General features: G+C 44.1%; 1 protein-coding gene and 1 pseudogene across 1 annotated transcript in view; one reads left to right on the top strand and one right to left on the bottom strand.

The window, feature by feature from the left end:
* Positions 1-4,533: 4,533 nt before the first annotated feature.
* Positions 4,534-6,546, bottom strand: LOC119389359 (alanyl-tRNA editing protein Aarsd1-B-like; annotated as a pseudogene).
* A 672-nt stretch (positions 6,547-7,218) lies between these two features.
* Positions 7,219-20,657, top strand: part of LOC119389358 (selenocysteine lyase-like) — a 33,472-nt gene continuing 20,033 nt past the window's right edge. Inside the window, 7 exon segments of the mRNA XM_037656578.2 lie at positions 7,219-7,316; positions 8,904-9,013; positions 10,188-10,235; positions 10,238-10,258; positions 10,347-10,375; positions 10,537-10,699; positions 12,284-12,411. Of these exon segments, the coding sequence (XP_037512506.1) occupies positions 7,291-7,316; positions 8,904-9,013; positions 10,188-10,235; positions 10,238-10,258; positions 10,347-10,375; positions 10,537-10,699; positions 12,284-12,411 (525 nt within the window). The 5' untranslated portion in view covers positions 7,219-7,290.

Below are 20,657 nucleotides of genomic sequence, written 5' to 3'. Positions count from 1 at the left end.
TTGAAGTTAGAAGGGTCCTACAAGACACGTCCCGCAGAATAGTGGCTGGAGAAGATGGTATAACAGGTGATTTGATCAAGGATGGAGGGGATTTTATATTGAGGAACCTTACGACTCTACACACAAAACTGTAGCGATCAATAGTAGAAATGCCAACATTATATTAATACACAAGGGTGACGTAAAATGCATGATTAAAGCAGCGCTAAAACATGACGTAGAACAGAGTGTACAGGACAAGCGCTGTCTCGCAACTGAAATATTCATTTTGAAAAATACATACAGGAAAACAAAGCCGAGCATGGCAGACATGCGCACAAGTAAGCAAGTCAAAGATGTCACTTAACAGCACATGTGCGCATAAGAAAATCAAGCATGTCACTCAACATTACACGTGCCACGCAGATATGCAAACTCCTTGTCTGTTAAAGATATTGACGCATGGCTCACGCATCATGTATGTCTTTTTTTCTAAATAAGTCTTTCAGTTGCGAGACAGCGCTCGTCCTGTGCACTCTGTTCTACGTCTTCGTGTTTTAGCGCTGCTTTAATCATGCAAGTATTCCAACTAGCCAAACTTTCCATTCTACTGCAGATGTAAAATTACTGAAGCATTATAGACCTGCGAGCTTAGTTTAAGCATTATGCAAAGTAATTATGAAGGTAATTTTAACCCTTTCAATGCCACCTATGAAGAACTGCCTGTAAATGCATCAACTCGACACAATTTTATTTCAAAGCACTCAATATTATATTGCAACAAAAATTCCGTAATACATTAATTTATGTGTTATAGTAATCACTCCTAATTACTTTGTAATTAAATATCTATTTATTCTGAAGCCATTCATGCTCTGTTTTCGCACAAATAGAACGAAATCTCAGGCTAGAAATATAGAGCAAATTCGGTGTCTGTTATGTCTTGGTTGAACAAAGAAAAATTATACTTTTGACGTGGGTTGCGGAAAGCGGCACGTCGAACGACTCGTCGAATATGGTGGTGCCTTCAGGAAAGTGATCATATGCAACAGTACACTGAAAAATGAAGTTAAATGAAGACAAATTTATTATGCAGGAGGTTCAATTCATCCAAAGCTCAAATGTATCTTGCCCTTTCTTTGCCCCTAATCGATACAAATAGCAAAGACAAGTGGTGCACACAATTGTGTTCATAGCGTCTCAAAGGGTTAAATAGGGTGAGAGATCACTTTTTTAGTGCACTGAACGAACAAGGATGGGAAAGAACAACGGAGACACATTTACCGTACTTGTTCAGTGTGCTAAGAAGGTGAACATGAATTACCAACATGCCCAAGCATAAGTGACAGCTTCATTTTAGCACTAAAAAGGATGAACACATGAGAAATGACAGGACAGAGAGCAAGCTAGTTTCTGGATGGGTACCCTACGATAGATCACAGCTTTGTGATCAATCAGGTAATTGAAAAATCTGCTGAGTGTAGCAAATCCACAAACCCCTTGATATGAAAAGGTCAGTGGCGTAGTCAGGGGAGGGGGGGCGTTCAACCCCCTTCCTAAAATTTTCAATTTTGCATGTGTATATAGCGCACACATACAAACACATGCACAAATGTACATAAAGTATGGTTGAGCCCCCCCCCACCCAAAGAAAATTTCTGGCTATGCTACTGGAAAAGGCATTCAACTCGGTAGATATACCAGCAATCTTGGAGGCATTGCGTCATCAAGGAATACTTGAGATCTCAGCAAACACCTGCGAAGGTCACCACAGCTACCTTGCTTCCCTACAAGAGAAGCACAAAAATAGTGATTGAGGCCTGGCAAGGAAACACAATCTCTCCATTGTTGTTCACTGCTCGCTTAGAAAAGGTATTCATTGTTTAGACTAGATTGGAAAGAACTAGGAATAGTTATTAACAGAGAATATCTGGACAACTTATGGTTCCCAGATGATATTGTGCTCTACAGCAATAGTGGTGACAAGTTGCAACAAGCGATTGAGGAACTTGACAGGGAAAATGTTCAAGTGGTCTTGAAGATAAATATGCAGAAAATAAACATAATGCTCAATAGCCCGGCAATAGAAGAATTCATGATTTGCAACGCGTGCCTCTAAAATCTGTGCAGGTGTATGCATACCTAGGTCAGTTACTAACAGGACAGCCTGCTTATGAAAAGGAAATTCACAGTGCATGCGGACGGCATTTTCAAATCGTGACCAACAACTTAGCGCTATCTTTAAAGTGAAAAGTGCACAATTGTAGTGCTCTGGCAGTACAACAATACGCTAATTCTACCCTTGTTCATTAAAAAACTGAATAATTTGAACTCGCTCTCTAGTCCTGCCAAGCATACGCATTATATATATAATGACATCCGACTCTTGTTAATACAGACCATTCTTGGAGCACACTGAGATCGTTACCCATATGTAAACTCAATCACATGAAAGAGGGAAGAGCAAACAACATTAATCTTGCAGCATACATATTTGACGTGCTTAACTTTCTGCACAGGGGAGGAGTGCTGGTTCTTATCATTGACCCACCTTTCAACTACTGGACAAATTGAACTTGATTGGCAAGGAGCAGAAAAAAAAAAACACTTTCACACTGTACTGACTTGAAGCCATGGGACAAATTATGTGCAGAGGCCATGACTACCAAGTTGTTATTTCCCAGTTTCATGAGCTTCCTTTTCTTCCCTGGCCTTCACCCAGCTGTGAAAAGTCAAAAAGAGGTCAGGGGTTGGGATCTCTGGTGCCAAACATCACACTGTGACTGCTCTGTGAAGGAACTTGCAAGATTTGCAGCTTGTGCAATAGTTTTATGCAAAATAAGAACAGGGCTTGCAGATTCATTCAATAAATAAAAGTGTGCTGTTGTGGTCGCACTTGTTTATTGTTTACTTGATACCCTCGATAACGTGACATTTGGTTATTTCGGACATTTTTTTTTGGTCCCGCAAAATTCAAATAGTTTTTCCTGTGCTAAAATATGGGATACAAACAAAGAAACTCTAGAAGAGGTTAAGGACTATGCAGTGTGATATGGAATGGAAAATTAAAGGCATAACAATAAAAGATGGCAAGGCAGCAGATTGGATCAGAACTAATGGGTGTAGCCAATATTCTAGCGGAAATTTAGAGAAAAAATGGAGCTGGGCAGGCCACGAATTGCATAGGACAGATAATCGATGGTCAGTATACCAAGGAATGAAAAGCACAGCCAAGGATGGCAGAAAGTTGGGTGGGATGAGGAAATTTGAAAACAGGCACAAAATGGAATCGGTTCAAGCAAGACAGGGTCAAGTGGAGACGATTGGGGGAGGCCTTCATCTTGCAGCAGGCTGATGATGACGAGCGAGAAGAGCCAGTTTGCATCTATTCGTTGCAGCCACAGTGCAGCAATATATAAAATTCTACCAGCCATATGTTTGCTCGCTCTGGCTTCAAGAACTCATTTTTCTCTGCCACTCCTACAAACTCAAATGAGTGTCAATGAAAAACATTTACAAAAGGTACTCATAGCTACTTAGTGTTACACAAGGCAAAAACAAGTTTGCTCGCTAGCACGCACACGCACATACTTGTACAAGGCACCCTGTGCTGGGAAAAAGAACCCTAATGCAATATATGCATACTTATATGAAGCATACTTATACGAAGAATGACATGTTTGTTTTCAACGTTTCAGCTGGTGTCCAGCCTTCAACAGGGAAAGGCTTTCAAATGTGTCAGATGCCGATAATTTCCCTAACAAAGGTCAGACCTCTGCTAAAATGACGGAAATACACTCTTCATTCTTCACAAGTTTGTCTGCTTCATATGAGAACTTGCCGAACAATCCAGGAAGGTGTTCAAATAAGCATAAATATGTAGACACACGCACACACTCCAACTCAAGGGTCCCATTGTCCATTACCAATTCTTGCTTCGTTACCCGACCACCTTGCATTATTTTTGTCTTCTGTATATTCATCTCCAAGCCTATTTGACACTCTTTTTGTGTAAATCTTTAATGACTTTTTGCAGTCCATCACCATCATTGCTTAAAAATTTGCTAAAGTATTCTCCATTAATCTTTATTCCCATTTATTCTTCGTCTAGCACTTCTTCCAGACAAGCATTGAATGAGAATGGTAAGGCTGTGTCTCCTTGACAGACCCCTTCCTTGAACGGTGTTTGTCTATCTGGGACAAATATTAACAGGGGAGCCTACTCTTTAGAGGAAACACACCGAAGGATGGGATGATGCACGTGCTGTAGCCATTCTTATCTCATGACGGGTAACTTACCTCGGTCACTAAAGTGAAAAGTGCACAATCATTGTATTTTGCCAGTTCCAACATATGGGGCAAAAACCTGGAGAATAACAAAGATACTCAAAAAGAAGCTAAGGGCCACCCAGTGTGCAATGAAATGAAAATGATAGACGTAACTCTAAGAGAAGGAAGCCAGCAGAGTGGATCAGAAACAAAGAGGGGTAGCCGTGTCCTAGCTAACATTAAGAGGAAAAAAATGGACTTGGCTAGGCGACGTCGTGAGGTCAGTTAGAACGTCAGAATGGATGCCACGAGATGGGAAGTATGGCCGAGGATGGCAAAGAGTTGGGTGAAGCAAGAAATGAAGAAATCTGGAGGCATAAAATGGAATCGACTCGCTCAGAACAAGGTTGGTTGGAGGTCACTGGAAGTAGCCTTAGCCCTGCATTGGACATAAGATGATGACTATATATAAATGAGAGTGAAACTGGCTGTCACAAGGGCTGTTTTGTAGCAATGCCTTCTGCTTGATACTATGCACCTTATAGGCCACCATTCATGGCCAGCTGATTCTGCTGACATGAGCAGAACATCGCCGACTACAGACAAAGTGCAAAAAGACATTAGCATGGGAAAAGGCATCGCTACTGAATAGTGGCCAAATGTAGCGCTTTGAGGATATGAAAGATGCTTATTTCGGCAATTCATAACGTAGCGCAGCTCAGTGTCACTGGGTAGGTGAAGGATAGCGAAAGATGAGAGCAAGAAAAGAGTGGTCACCATCTCATGATGCGAGTACCCACAACACAGAGTGCCGGGCCTAGGTACCTCTGTCCCCATTTAGAAAAACAGTGGGTGCCCAGCAGCACATGGAATCAAACCCAGTGCCTCCTGCATTAGAGGTGGATGCTTATTGCAGATCTGTGCAAAACTACAAGGTGCCAACATTTCTTTACTCTCGTCTCATCAGATACGTTACACAACAAAGTGCCTCGCACTACTTATCATCAGATGTAAGCGTGTCCAGTAAAAGTTTCTCCACCTTTCCCCTTCCAGAGAGAGCACGTGCCTTCCCTTGAAACTTCCGTGCTTTAAGAAACCTTTGCCATCTAGCAGCTCGCACACCTTGGGCCCAATGGTAGCCACTATGTTTTCTGGGCCAGAAACCAGAAACTGTCCACTGCCCTTCTCATCACCACAAGTCAAGAATAGCAAGACACTTTTGTCTGCCAGCTCGTTCGCAAATATTGCCATGAACTCGGCGTCTGCTTCTCGTCTATGAAATGTGTGGAATGTCCGGAAGCGGTTCCTGCTGCTTCAGAAGTTTTGCTTCAGCAACGGCTAAGTCCCGCAGTGCAGTGAGTGAGTTTTTGTTGGCGAGCTTCAGAGATTTGTTCAGTTTCTCAATCATCGATGCGTGATCATCAGGGCCACATTTTAACGTGGAAGTTATCGCTTTCCTCTCTCGAAACTGTTTTGTCCAGGTACCCCAAGATTCTGTTTCCGACTAGAAAGTAAAGGTTGTTTTTCCCTGCTTGCCTTTTTCCGTGTACAGCAACTTGATCATTTGTAGATGAGCCAGGTTGGAGACGTGGGTCCCACAACACGTGTTCGCGTCCACACCTTCAATGGTCACCACTCGAATTACATCTCCTTCTCCGTCAGGCAGCTTCAACCGGGTTCGAACCGACTGCAGCGTTTCGGAGCCAGGCTCGTAAGATTAACATGAACCGGGAGGCCCTGCCTTATTTTTTCGTTCACTAGCGACTCCAGATTCTGCAGGTCTTCATTCTTAATTCCCTTGGAGCGTCTAGTTCAATGAAGCTCATTTCTTCACCCAAGTTCCACGACGTCGTCAGAAAGCCGAATTCTTGTTCAGCCAGCGCAAGTGATCAGGTGTTGGCCGGAATGTTGCTGCATGTGGTCATAACGACGTTTCCAGTCCACGCTCATCTCCACCTCGGTGCCAACCGCAATGGCCGAGCACACGACATGGACCGCTTCGCCGGCTCTCCGGAAGACACGCAACACAGGCACATCGCCACCAGTCCACGGTCGTCGGGCTGCCCTCCTCCCTCGGGAAACAGCACGTGTCTTCAAACACCACTTCATAGACATCCTGCGCGGACTCCTCAACAACTGGGTTGCAGGTAACTACCCTTGTTTTCAGGCTCCTAAGGTAGCTGTCCTTTTGACATGCGAAGATCATTATGAAAGACAGTTTGTTCAGTAACCTACAGTTATAACGGTTAAACCACCTTCACCTTAAGCATAGGTGATCAACATGTGTATCTCCCTATCACAATCAACTCCTCAAATCACAATCCGATTTGCGAATACTGCAGGTACTGCAGGCCCAGACCGTCCTCCCAACCTCCTTGTCACTGGATGTATAGGGACTCGCGTGAATGGCTGTGATCAGTGACACAGGACCACGACCTCCTCTAAAGGTCGTGCACAGGACACAACATAGCCAAACATTAGCAATGATGGCTATGAGCACGACCTATGAGCGTACGTAGAGTTACAGTAACTCTAAGCGTACGGTAACCTGTGCGCCACCAAGCGCAAAAAGAAAATAACTTTTTTTTTTTGTCTTAACTAATGCCTTGAGGGTAGACCTCAGGTACTCAAAATTTAAAACGGCCTTATAGTTGACTACGCTCTTGGATAGCTTTGTCTTGCGCATAAGCTGAAGCTTTGGCTAAAGACGTCAGAATAAGCGCCGCAGATATATAGCTGGCCATACGAAAAAGTGGGATAAGCGGCGCGCGCTTGGCAGCTGCTCTGAGCGCAAATATACGATTTTTATGGTTCTTTGACATCGTCTCGTAACTCGAGAAACCCTCACGTGATAAAGCGGCATTCTTTTGCTCTCTCATCAACGGTTCTTTCCGCTGCTATCTCGACAAGACGACTGAAGAGGCTCGTCGAGTGGTCACATTTGAGCACTTGCTGAGCGCCTTCGGGCCACTTGTCGCATCTTGTAGCTTGTGTCTGCTGGTGGCGCTTGAAAGGTTGAGACCGCTGTGCGCTTGCTCTGCAATGGAAGGTGACAATGGGCATCGCTGGTAATGTTATTTCTCTGTAACACTTACGCGAGCGCAAGTCGTGCAGATGGCCTGTTTTTCCGACGCAGGTCCCACGTTGCATACACATTTATGTAATTCAATTAACAAATGAGAGAGCAGCACTCTCGTAGTGTGGAATTATAATCGAGTTGAATGGACGACGTTCCGAATTATGCTCTTCGTGCTATCCTTTCTCACCCATCCACATTTGTTCGTTACTACAGCAAATCTGTTTATGGCAAGGCGAAAGCAAGATTCGTCCGTCCTATGTGCGCAACAACTCCTAGCTTGCGCGTATGTGCCGCATAAATTGGGCACATCCGACTACTCGCCACCGGTCCACTGAAAATGAAGGGGCGGCAAATACAAATTAAGGTTTCTGGACTGATGTAATCGATAACTGAGAAAGACTTAAGCGAACCGTCGGGAATAACACAGTTATAAACACTGCAAGAAAGTACCAGCGCGAACAGACACCCACGAGAGAAACGGCACGTACACCAGAGTCGTATGTAACGCGTTTACAAATAATCAGTTACATTTTCTTGTTATTTTGTAATATAATTGATTATCTTTTCGAAAACTAACGTTCTGGGTAATTCAATTACATTTTCTTGTAATTGATTACCGGTAATCAATACCTCTTTTTTAAAAAAATAAAGTTGCAACCAGTCTCCTACGGCAGTTCTCGTCCCGAAAAATATGGGACCACTCTGTATGGACGCCCCGTCCTGTCAGACGGGGTGTCCCTACAGAGCCTATTTTTTCACCTTTTCCTTGGCCTTACCAAGGCCTGCAATGCCTTACCCGAGCGCCAGTAACAGTGAAGCGTGCCGCTTCATAGAGGACATGGACACTAGCATCAAAGCACTGCGCAACTACAAGCTAGTGCGCAAGGTGTTCATGATTTATAATACCGCCTTTCCCTCCTGTGCATGCATTAACAGAGTGTTCAGTGTAGCAGCTGACCCCTTAACGAGGAAATGTGGAAGAATCAGCAATTACAATTTTGAAAAACAACTCCTGTTGAAAGTTAACAATGTGTACAACTATATCACAGAAGCCACAGTAAGCCTCCCAGCCTTCAAGCAAGCCTCGAACCTTCTCTCTACATGCAAGCCACAGTAGTGCGTTGTAGTTTGTGTAAACTTGTGTAATTGTGTTACGGCAACAAAATTTTGAAGGAAAGTAATGCAAAAGTAATCGATTACATTTCGTAATTGCTCAGTTACTTTTCTAGGGCTGTAACTGACCACTGTGATCAATTACATTTTAAAGGAAGCAATTGTAGTCGGTGACTTATTTTTGTATTGATAAACACCGGGGCTGCACGTTTCTGCTTTGCTGGTTAACCAGCTGCACAGTGTGCTTGGGTTGTGTTTTTTTCTTTCTTCTGTTCAGGTAAGACGGAAAACACATGCCTAAAGCTGCTCTTGTGAGCAGCCAGACACACATTTGTTAGTTGGCTTGTCGTCCCACTTCGTCTGAGTGACTGCTGCTTGATTTTAAGCCAGTGTTTGAGTTGCTAGGGTAGTCAAACATAACCAATTGTGCACTGTTTCAAAACATTTACTTTCTTCCTCTTAGTGTTTACCTCGACTATAATGCAACTGCACCGGTGGAAGAAGAGGTCCAGAAATCCATCATATATGCCCTGCAGGTGGCTTGGGGAAATCCAACGAGCAACCATGATGGAGGTGAAGTAGTCTCTTCCCAATTCCTAGGACAGTTTATTTTATTTTGTGATGGAAATTCCCCTCTAGTGCTACACACTCTAGCTCACTAGTAAAGGAAAACCAGCTAGTGCATGGAGAAGGTAGTTTAGCCTGTGTGGAACCACCAGTGCATTTTCTCTTGTGAATATGTGCTCCTCACTGGTAGCAGCAGGTCAGCTTGCTTGGTCACATGAGGGGTAGCTCAACTCTGTACTTGAGAAGAAGTTTGTGAAAAAGAGACTGGCTTTGCCCTTTTTAATGATGGAAAGAACCATCTTTCTATGCGTAACTGTCACAGAGGGTGACAGTGCCAAGCAGTTTGTTTTTGAAACAGTAATGCATAATGGGGGACTGCCAAGTTTTGGGCTAGTAGTTTGGCCTATTAATGCCATTTCAGAATGTATATGGAGTTTCATACTATAAAAATTTGAAACTCCATGAGAATATAAGTTTAGGGTACTCAAATCTTTGCTGATTGCTGTAATTTGGAGGGACATATTTGATCGCTAATTCAGTTCATTGAACATCTCATGGCTCCTCATGCTCCCTACAGACGGTGTTTATCCCACCTGAGCTAGATTTACTGCAGTTCTTGGAGAATATTGCTCAATTGAGCTGTCTTGCATTTGTCATATTAAGTAATAATGTGTAACCAAACAAACATGCACTCTTGGTGTCAAGAGAGGGATTGAGCTCTCACCTAGAGTAAGCTGCCAGGTAGTGCATGTAACACTGGTAACTTAAAGAATCAAACAACTGGATCCTAAAAGCTGGCTCTTCAGCACTGGAATGTGCACTGAAGAGCTATTGGTAGTTACAAATTTTGCACTGCTTTTTGGAAGATGAAAAGTTTTGGCAATAGAAGAAAAAGTAGTGATGACATTTAGCAAAGCATTACTAGACAGAACGAAAAAAAAAAGTTGGGGAAGTCATGTAAATGAGGATGTTGTTATGATGTATTATATGGAATTTAGGCTTACTAAACTAATTCATAAAATGTTTCCATATATATTTTTACCTAACAATTTACCGTGCACTGAAATTAATGTGAAAAGAGCAAAGTGTTTGTGTTGTTGTACTACTACATGCTGATACTTCTGCACATGAATAAATTATTCAAGTACAGTCACAAGGATGCAGATATTTTTTGTCGCAGGTACTGAAGCACGTAGAATTATAGATGAAGCTCGTATGTCGGTCGCAACATGATTGGAGCATCGCCACCAGGTGTGTATAATTATTAGACCTTGTAAGTGCTTTGTGCTCTTGCTCTGTTGGGGGGACCTAATTATGCATTTTTTGTCACACTTTACAGAAATTGTCTTCACATCAGGAGGGACAGAGGTTTGCTCATTAAATTTGTTTATTTACACTATGCTGTGTGCTAATATTTGCTGCACCGAATTCATAATCTCTGATGCATTATCCTAGCATGCATTAACACTTTTACTATTCTAGCTCTTGTTTTTATGTAAACAAACGGGGTTTTTACTTTGTATTTTCAGAGCAACAACATGATTATTCACTCGCTTGTGCGTCACTTCAGGAAGACAAGGAGCAGCTTTGCACCCCTCTCCAACTGCAAGATTCCTCATGTTATCACAAGCAACATTGAGCACAATTCAATCCTGCTTACCTTGAAAGACTTGTGTGAAGATGAGCATATAGGTGAGCTTGTTCTAAATAAGTATGCTGCTTTGCACAGAGCCAATGCAGAAATTACCTCTGAACAAAATGTGCATCTGTGCCCCATCCTTTGCTGAAGTACCTTCTTTGCTGGAGCAAGGTCTGAGATTGGGTTAGTTCGTCATTCATCTTCAACAAACAGTGCAGAGTGAACAACGGACAAAGAAGGGAACAAAGACAAGAAGTTCTGTGCTGGCTGTGTGCCAAAGAGCACATTTATCTGAAATGAGGTACGAGCAGCTGGCCTTAATAGCAACTTCATCCAAGGCAAAGCTACTCAAACACCCAGCACTAGCGGAAGCTACAAAGTAAATGGGCACCCATACAGCTTTTGAAGATTCTCCAGCTACAAGCATTTTTGTTCTGTGAAAGTAATATTTCTGCTTTTTTGTAGCTTTGTGCAACCACAGCATAGTCTTTTTTTCTTTGGCTGTTTCTCCAAATTATGGATTTGTACAGAACCAGGTTTACAAATTGCAGACTTACTGTGAAAAACCTGTTCTTTAGACAGAATTGGTGCCTCAAGAGGAGGAGTCTAGGTAGGGGATTTTTTGCTGAATATTGAAACTGCATCCACCTGCATAGAAACAACGAACTTGTTTGCTTTTTGGTTTTTATGTAGTGTCCTCAAAAATGTTCTCCTGTTGCTATTTCTGCCCTTCTATTTTCTACAAAAACTGCAAATAAGCCTAGCTTAGTGTATGTTATTCAGAAACGCTTCACTTTGAACCTACAATCTTGAAACAGGTAGATTAATCAGTTAACTTCAAAGTAGCAGGGAGTGTGAAACAGGCAATTGGTGGGGAAAATGAGAGACGCAGTTTTTATTGAGATAGAACGACAGCAGTAAGTATCAAATTCGAGTAACTTGCATAATTTAGTAAAGACAAATTTTGCAGGAAGTTAGTAAACCATCAGTGATGGTTGCGGATGTGAGCAAGTGACAAACACTTTTAGAGAGATTCATTTTCATACTTTTATAAAGGAATTAGGCACTGTAAGGTGTATATTTATTGCAGTAGATGTATTTAGGTAAGTTGTTTTGGTGTGTAATTCTCTGGAGAATTGAACCAATAATCATCAAATTGGTATGACAACAATAGGTAACTTTACAGATAAATACATTCATCATGTAAGATTGTCTTTGAGTGTGACTGTGTTCCTCCTCTCCCACTGCCAGAGCCCTCTGTCCGAACGGGTGCAGGGAGTGTGGAGAGAACGGCTGGTCTTCTCGAGTGCTCCACCTCAAGGCTTCGATGTAACAGCCATGTGCATGTTGAAGAGCTACAGTAGTTGAGGATCTATGCGCCTTTTGCATTGGTGGCTTTCTGTTTATGGTGTAAGCCCTACTGGCCACCATGGAGATCATGGGTAAAAGAGTGATAAACATTAACAGAAGTGAACATGGACAGCGTCATGGGATTTGTAGAACAAATAATTTGTATCTGCTGACAGAAAGGGTGCCAAGTAAAATGAATATAGTAGTTGAAGGTGGGAGAAACTTGACTGCACAACCTTCTTTTCTTGCTTTACTAAGAATGAGTTTTCTTTTTATGACCTGTGCAGACCTCACAGTTGTTCCTGTCTCAAAAGTCACTGGTACTGTGTCTGCCGAAGAAGTTATCACTGCTATTCGACCCAATACTTGCTTCGTCACCATCATGTTGGCAAAACAACGAGACGGAATAATTCAGGTGGGTTTTTTTTAGGCACTTTAAAGGGACACTAAGGCAAATATTAAGTCGACGTTGGTTGTTGAAATAGCGGTCCAGAAACCTCGTAGCGCTATTTTTGTGCCAAGGAAGTGCTTGTTTTGAAATAAAATCACGTTTTAGTTTCCGCATCGCGTTAGCGCACTTCAAATCACCCCCTGAAATCAGACTTTCATACGTCACTGCTGCGTGCCCAACGTGCCCGCCTTTACTGCGCAGCCGCCGACACTAGTAGCAGCAGCGCGAAAGTAGCGGGACCCACATCAGCAACAACGGCCATGAAGCCATCGAAGCTTGCCGCAATCGCCGCAATGGATGTGGACACAGAACTTGACAACTAGACATTGGCTCGCGACGCTGGGCTCCAATTCAGCAGACTAAGCCACTTCGAGCGTAAGGGTTCATTCCGCGGCACCCAGTGAAAAGACACATCGGTTTCCTTGCTGCAGCACTGGCGTTGTGCACCATTCGGGCATCCGGCAGCATCACATGCATGTGGCATTTTGTCGAACTTTCTGTCAGAGTGACTTTCACGAGCGTGCAAAACACACGCGGCAGTACGCGATACCGAAACTACCACTGAGACGCGACCGCGTGAGCGAAGCAGGGCGCCGGCGAAGCGCAGTTCGGCGAAAACGGGACCTTTGAATCGCGCGCTGTTCCCCATGGCAACGCCACAGAGGTTCTTTTTTCCATGAATCAACGGAAACAAAACAAACAGCATTTTATTACGTCTTTTGATGCACGGAAGGTTCTTTTTTTATTGCTGCTGGTTTGATTACTAGTGATTTATTGTTGGCAGACTCTCATATGTCATCGGGATCACTTCGAAAATGTCCCTCTCGTGCGCTCATCATGTGATACATTTAGCTTAATTTCTCGGTAAGTAGGGCACTGCTGTTGATAATATTGCCGTTTTAGACGTTGTCATAGATTGAGCTGTCACTCTGACATAAATTGTTATTTGCCTTTAGTGTCCCTCTAATAAGGAATATTCAAAATTAAGAGCGCCATCTGTCGACAAAGCTACAATGCTGTCTGCCATCTTTTCTTAAATGCAAAAGCAAAACCAGTTGCATATTGCAGCATTTCAGCTACTGGCTGCTAGTCTTTTGCCTTCATTCTGAGGTGCTTTCTCACTGTTTTCCGCACAGTGCCGGTAGCGAGAGAGTTGTGACAATAAAAGAAGTAAAAACTTGTTAATATATGTACCCATTTTAAATATTCCCGACACCTTCCTTCCAACCTACCAGCATCGACTTTAAATACATGGAAAGAATTTCTAGAAAAGCCCCGGTAGAAACGCCACATTTATCGGTGAAAACTGTCTCGTGCCCTTTTCGTTAATACATTCATTAACACATTTTAACAAGTCCTCATGCAGCAAGGAGTAATAAAGGTCTTCAATATCCATACTTAAGGCCTTACAACAGCCGGGGTTCTCCTCTGAGAGGAACTGAACTAGTGCCTGAGAATTACGCATACGAAAAGGGCCTGAAAAACTCAGAGGTTAAGCAGTTCTGTAAATAACTAGACACAGCGACTTGCCAGGTGCCTTGCTCTGAAACAATTGCTAAAAATGGAATCTCGTTCTAATGTGTTTTTCGCTGAAAAAACATTTCTAAGGTAAGTGATTTAGCCTTCTTGACATTAGAAGCTTTTCTCTCAAGGTTATGTCTTAACAAAAGGTCGACAGCATGTTGCCTAACTACCGAGAGTTTAAGTTTTACTGTCCTAAAATTCTTTTTAGAACATGCCTATCTGCATGGTTGCATATTTCTCAAAAGTAAAGCTAGCCTTATTGTACTAATTTAGTTGCCTTCATGTGTAGGCTGACACCAAGTTCCTTGTGAATCCCATTTCTTTGGATTGTGCTTAGATACTGGCACTGTGAATGTGCACATATCAATATGCATTGTAGGAGGTTTTACACACTACTTCATGTTGCTTTACTGCGGTGAATTATTTATAGTGCTTGGGCTGTACTGTATATGCTGTTCCATGTGTTCAGTATGGGTGCAGGTTCTGTGCACAAAATGGAAATATACATATGCTTACACTGACATGAGGACTGCTTCTGTTTTGATTCCAATAAAATAGTGCAAACACTGTTTCTTGTATCAGTTGAAGTATGACTATTTGTCGTGCATGCAAATGGAAGAAATGAACGTCTGCAGCAATACAAATTGGTGAAACACTGCTCGCTGAATGTAACGGCCTGTGTTTTATTACCAAACAAGTATAACATGATTTACACATTAGAACACATTGTGGAAGAGAAATAGGTGACAGGAAGTTATGCAACAAGTCACCACTGTGTTCTAACGTAGGTTGGGTGATAATTCATTAATCGTAGCATAATTGAAGGTATCTGTTGTATAAGTGAACTTCAACATAATGTGCAAGAGTACGAGGGCGTGCACATATGACCGAGTTTTTCCAGTTTTCTACCTACTTGCTATAGTCCTCGTGTTTCTGTTATGTATGTAACATTCTGAATTGTGAACAAGCCAACCTGTCTACTGCTGTGAATATAGTATACTAGCAATTCAAGCGAACTATTATTTTCTGGAGAACAGCTGTTTCATTGAGGAGGACTGTAATACATATTTTTTTAAATTCGTTCTGCGTCATCTGTGCACGGGGAACGCCAAGTACACATGGACGTTCACAAGGCTGAAGTCCAAGTGCATTAACTTTTTTATTTGGTGGGAGACATGTCACTGGTAAATTTGTGGATGTTGTGCTTGACCAACGTGACTAGATTAGCCTGACATCGGGGCACGCTTTTGGCATTCGCTTTAACGCGGTGGTGTGATGCTTAACAATAACGGTTAATTAGTAAGATAGTAGGTAGTCTACGAGTATGAAAGCAACTAAATACAAAATATCAGTTATAGAGAACCACTGTATGCCATGCTAAAGCGCGAATTGCAAATAAGTGCTCATTGCAGAAATAGATTATTGTTCAACTGCTCAGAAGGGGCTGTTGCCCCTGCATGCAGCTCGCGACAGTAGGCGCGCTTTAAATGCACCTAATGTAGGCCCGTTACAATATCCTTGTAAATGTGGTGTCTGCGTGTGTAACTTTTGTATGCTATGGGAGCGGCAGCCGCGAGCGCGCCGACGGTAGAAGAGAACGATGGACACAGACACGCTCGCGCTCAGTGGTCGTTGACAGTGAGTAGCGGCCGAGTCTTGGAATGATAAAGACGTGTTGCTCAGTGCATGGGGAGATCGAGCGGCCGTGCTCAGCATCTCGTCCTCATCTCTGAGAGGTTCTGCGCGGCGTCTGGGCCAGACCCCTACAATGCAAACACAGGCGGTCTTAGAACAGCTCAGAACACGCTGCTGCCACTGGACGCGTGCAGCTCGCAGCAGAATGACTAAAATTGCCCCACAGCATACGCCCATGAAATGCAGATACGTTCGGCCAACTGAAGATACCTTTGTCACGCTGGTAGCCACGAATTTCGGGCGAGCGAAGCATTGTCGATATATGGAGAAGCACTCAAGAGGGCACACGTTTATCATTTTTATAACGGCACGACACGATGAACCGAAGAATTCGGAGCCGAACACAGGCCGATGGTTGTTCTTTGGAGATGACTGGAAGCAAAAGTACTCTCAGTGAGTTGACAGTGAAGTTCAGGTTGTATTATTTCAACCTTACCACTGAATCCATCTTGGGGTACCTTCGACGTGAAGTGTATTATCCAAAGGTCAAAGGATCGTGTGCATTCTCTGTCAACAAAATAATAGTTATATCCAACCCTCGTGGTTCACGAGGGGCCGCTCTCCGGTCTGTTAATTAAGAACCTGCTTGCAACTCAATCTGTGCACGCACTGATCAAGTCAGCACGAGATCCATGTCGTTAGAACTCAACGCACACACAAGTTTTGTAAGGTTTGAGGCCAGTTATGACGTACAAGACTAATCGAAACAAGCGAGGCACAAGAAACTACGATACCGAAAAAACCGTGCGGCCAAATTTGAGTTAGCTTGAACGTGCGCGGGCGCACCGAGTTCAGCAGACGACAGTTGGCTTCTACCGGAAGTGAGTCATCTTTTCGAAAACTCGCAAAGAAGTTTTCCCATATTTCAGCCTGTTTATTTAACTACAACAACTGTTATACACAGTGTCAACGGGAACAAGCACATCTAATCCAAACACCGCTCTTGATTCATGCCGGCTATTGGCCAATAGTCATGCTATGTCTCTTGCAACGTAAACAGGCAGATCCGCGACGTCAACGGGCAGACGCCCCACCCACCGACGAGAGTGAGAACCGGCCTCTGTTTGAAAAGAAGGCGCCTGAGGAAACGGCAACTTTGCGCTCCGCTTGTGGCCTTTACGCGGCGCGCATGACTGTAATATTTGGCAGAGCAGTTCATAGCCGTGTCAGCTTTCCACAGGATGTGTTTTTTCAACAAGCCCAAGGGGTGCTTCATGACCCCTTCAAGGTTGCTCCGGTTCTTTGGGATTTATACCTTAGCAAGATTGACAAACTTTTGGAAGGCGCCGTAGGTAATTCGGTTATTAAGGTTTTTCGTTATGTGGACGATTACTTGATTTTTTGTAGTGGTGAGGACTTTGAAACCGTGGTAACCTCAGTGCGTGAAAAATTTGAATTAAGTGTAGGAGGGCTGAACTTTACTAAAGAGGTGCTTCAGAATAATGGAATACAATTTCTAGACATTTCCTTAACGTTTCAGAACCACGTCTGCTGGCAGTATTCTCCTAGATCTTTGAAACTGCTGTTAAATTTTTCGTCGAAGCACTCGAAGGTTGTAAAAAACGGCATCGCCATTTCTTGCCTTAAGTCAGCCTTCACCAAGTCGTGTGAGCACAAAATGAATGATAGCTTTAACGCACAGGTTACGCGTCTTTTAAATGTAGGGTACCCACGTGATGCAGTGGCCACTGTCACTGAACGTTTAAAGAAGTCCATTATGTTAAAGGAGCACTGACACAAAATTTCGAAGGCGAGATAATGAGTGAAATAGATGTATGTGGAGCCGTACACAACGTCTACGAAATATCAAGGGCCAATATAGCCTAGAACATATTTAAAGTCAATTTTAAAATGCATGCTGCGCGACTGAGTGAAATGCGAGCGCTTCGCGACGCCGACATCAACGCGGCGGATGTGTAAACAAACCTACGTCACGAGTTTGTGTTGGCTGGTGGCTGGTTGTGTCCTTGCACTTGTGCCGTGCTACCTGCCATTTCTTCCTCCGTGCCTGTGGCTTTGCGTGTGCTGGTTGTGTTCTCTTCCACTGTTCGCTCGTCGTGCCCGGTGGCAGATGTTATGGTCCGCTCACGCTAGCGGCAAGCCTGCCGCAACGGCGCGGTGCCGCAGAACGTCGGCTGTCGCCGCACGCGCGAGAGCTTTCCAACTTGCACGGCAAGCTTTGCCGGCGAGGCATTCGCGCCTCCGAAAAACATGGCAGCACTGTCAAAAGCGGTTGTCGTCCACTTCGAATCTATCAAGTGGCCGCCGTGCGCTCTGTAACGTGTAAATTTCGAACTGATGCTTCCATTTGCTTTAGATTCATGTCCTTAAGCTTCGACAGCAATATATTCGTCCAGATTCGGCGCTGGTTTTGAGAGCCATAGTCAAATAATCGATGCTGTAAGCTTAGCGAGTCGAGATGGGCGCTTCCGAATGCTCGGAGGACATAAATTATGCGTTTGTTAGTTGTTTCTAGTCCTCCATAGCTGGCGCCACTTGACCTGGTTCGGCGCCCACTGCACCCACGCTTGCGCGCCGCCTACGTCACAATTTTGCGTGTTCACATGGCCAGCTGTGTTTTCCCGGGCCTCCGAAGGATGCTGCCTAGCTCGGTGCTCTTTGAAACCGAAACTGCGACTGGGCGCTCTAACAACGCCTCTAAACAAATAACCGTCACGCACTCGCGCAAACGAGGTTTGCAGCCCTGATAAGTGGATCATAAGCTATCTATGTATTGCAACAAAAAAAACAAGGTGCAAAATTTTTGTGTCAGTGCTCCTTTAAGTCCGAGCATGGTTGCAGAAAGCGATAGGAAGAAACGTGTCGTAGGTATTCGCAATGCCCACGAACTATAGGTGGCGCGCCGTGCTTCTCAAGATGGCGCCAGGAGGAGGGTCAAACCGTTTGTTAGCATAGGAACAGATAGTACGTGCGGACGTATGGCCCGTGCCGCTTTCACCGGATGAAGTCATGAGCTGTGCTGAATTGGATATGAGACTAAACTACTTTCCCAAACCATGGAAAGTGCTAAGTACTCGCCACCTAATTATTTGCTGTGGTGTGAAATCTTATATTTCAGCTCCGTTACCGTGCATAACGATTCTTTGCGAAATCCTGTGCGTGCTACATAAAACTGCATGAACTAAAATTGACATATGAGCAGGACGGCGGTACGAGGTAGTACATACCGAGCCAACGTTTATAGATACGTTGTACCGAACTTGCCTTACGGATTTGCCGCAGTAGTAGGCCGCCAGCGAGTAGTGCCATCGCTGCTGCACGGGACTGCGTGTTTAACGTGGTGATGGTTTGCAAACATAATACGCCGTCGTCATTACTTGTGCAGTCGGGAACGCGGAGTTACTTCTTCAACGGAACACAAGCATTTAACTTCCCATTCAGTAGCGCTTGTGCCACAGCCATGCTGAAATGCCGTGTGTAATTCACTTCACTCGCATGTTGCAGGCTCGATCAGCACGATCGAAACACGAATATCGAAAAGAATGCACACGTATCCTTTTCGCAACGTCGAAGAAGTTAGCCGAGAGGCGTGGATTGTGGCTGTGACTGCACGTTCCAACGCTCTAACCATTTCGCTTCTCTGGTCGAGCTCGAGCGTGTTGGCGGCATGCGGCGCTCCATAATATCCACAATAATTGATACATGCAATGCACAAGAGGAACTATGCTTTTATTTTGATCTCGCTCAAGGATGTTATACATTAAATACAATCAAAGTGACTTACGAGCGTGGAAGAACAATAACGCACGAGGGGACGTGAAGTGCAACTCGCTCCTCGTGATTAGCAGCTGATCGTTCACCGTCGCTGTCACTCTCGGTGCCTTCACAGTCTTCTACGTCCAGTGAAAAATCCTCGTCGTCAAGATGGTTTCTTTCAACATCACTGCTGAAAGCAATCTGAAGAATTTCCTCCGCCGAACAACTTCGACCATTCCGCGTCACCACGTTTACAATTACAGAGACGTCTGGGCCTGGGCGCGGAGAACTGCGAAGAACATTTCGCTCTCAGATCGGTCAACGAGCAGACCGCTTGCAGTGTGCTGCCACCTATCAACAAACGTACAAAAACAAGCGGCACAGCGCTGGCTATGAAACCAACACACTGGCGGAGGACGGCGTGGAAAGCGTTCGCTCCACGAAAGGCGTGGAGCAGACGCGTCCTCGAATGATTGAAACGTCGCTCGCACGATTAGTAACAGCGCTTTGCTGACAAAGGATAGAGGCATATTTTAATGTATCAACAACTTGAGATCGCTCAGTTTTACAAGAGCACATCGCGAGCCGGCGCGACCTCCCACGTACAGTGTTATGGGATTCATGCACTACAAGAAACACTGACCAATGCTATATAGTACAAGTAAAACAGGGTGAGCTTCAACTGAATATGTCAGACGATAACATTTAACTAACCTACGTGGCTACAGAAAGCCTCGCGAAGCTGATAGTGTGCGTACGCTGTGGGCTAGCATTGAAAGCGCGAGTCGCCACGTATTTTCACGAAAACTTCGCGCCTCGCAAGAACGAATCAGATTTCTCGTGTCACGGAGGGCCCGGTTTGTTCACTGATGCAGGGAACATGCCAAGTCGTAGTGTTCCTTCCTTGCCAACGCGTTAACACTGAGGTTAGCACAGCCGAACAAGGGAGGGACTGCGTAGTGCTGCCATTTTGTCGTCTACTAACCCTCCTCGAGAGGACGCTCCTGAATTCCGCTTGGAGGCGCGACAGTCTATGGGCATTGCGAATACCGTACATTCATTGCGTATTTCACAGGCTCAAGAAAGTAGGAAGTAGATACGGCGTTAATGTTGTTTTCGTGGCTGCCAATAAGCTAGGTAAGATTTGTGCCGCTGTGCAGAGGAAAAATGAGCGTGTAAAAGACAAGAAGCGGACCAATATTTCTTTTGTAAAAGACACCAGCAAATTCACTGATTGCTGTACAAGTGTGGTATATAAAATCCCTTTCTGCAGC

Source organism: Rhipicephalus sanguineus, chromosome 4, assembly GCF_013339695.2.
Source record: "Rhipicephalus sanguineus isolate Rsan-2018 chromosome 4, BIME_Rsan_1.4, whole genome shotgun sequence".
In the NCBI taxonomy this organism is placed as follows: Eukaryota; Metazoa; Arthropoda; class Arachnida; order Ixodida; family Ixodidae; genus Rhipicephalus; species Rhipicephalus sanguineus.
The sequence above is the reverse complement of the archived record's forward strand: the minus strand, read 5'-3'. Positions and strand labels throughout refer to the sequence as shown.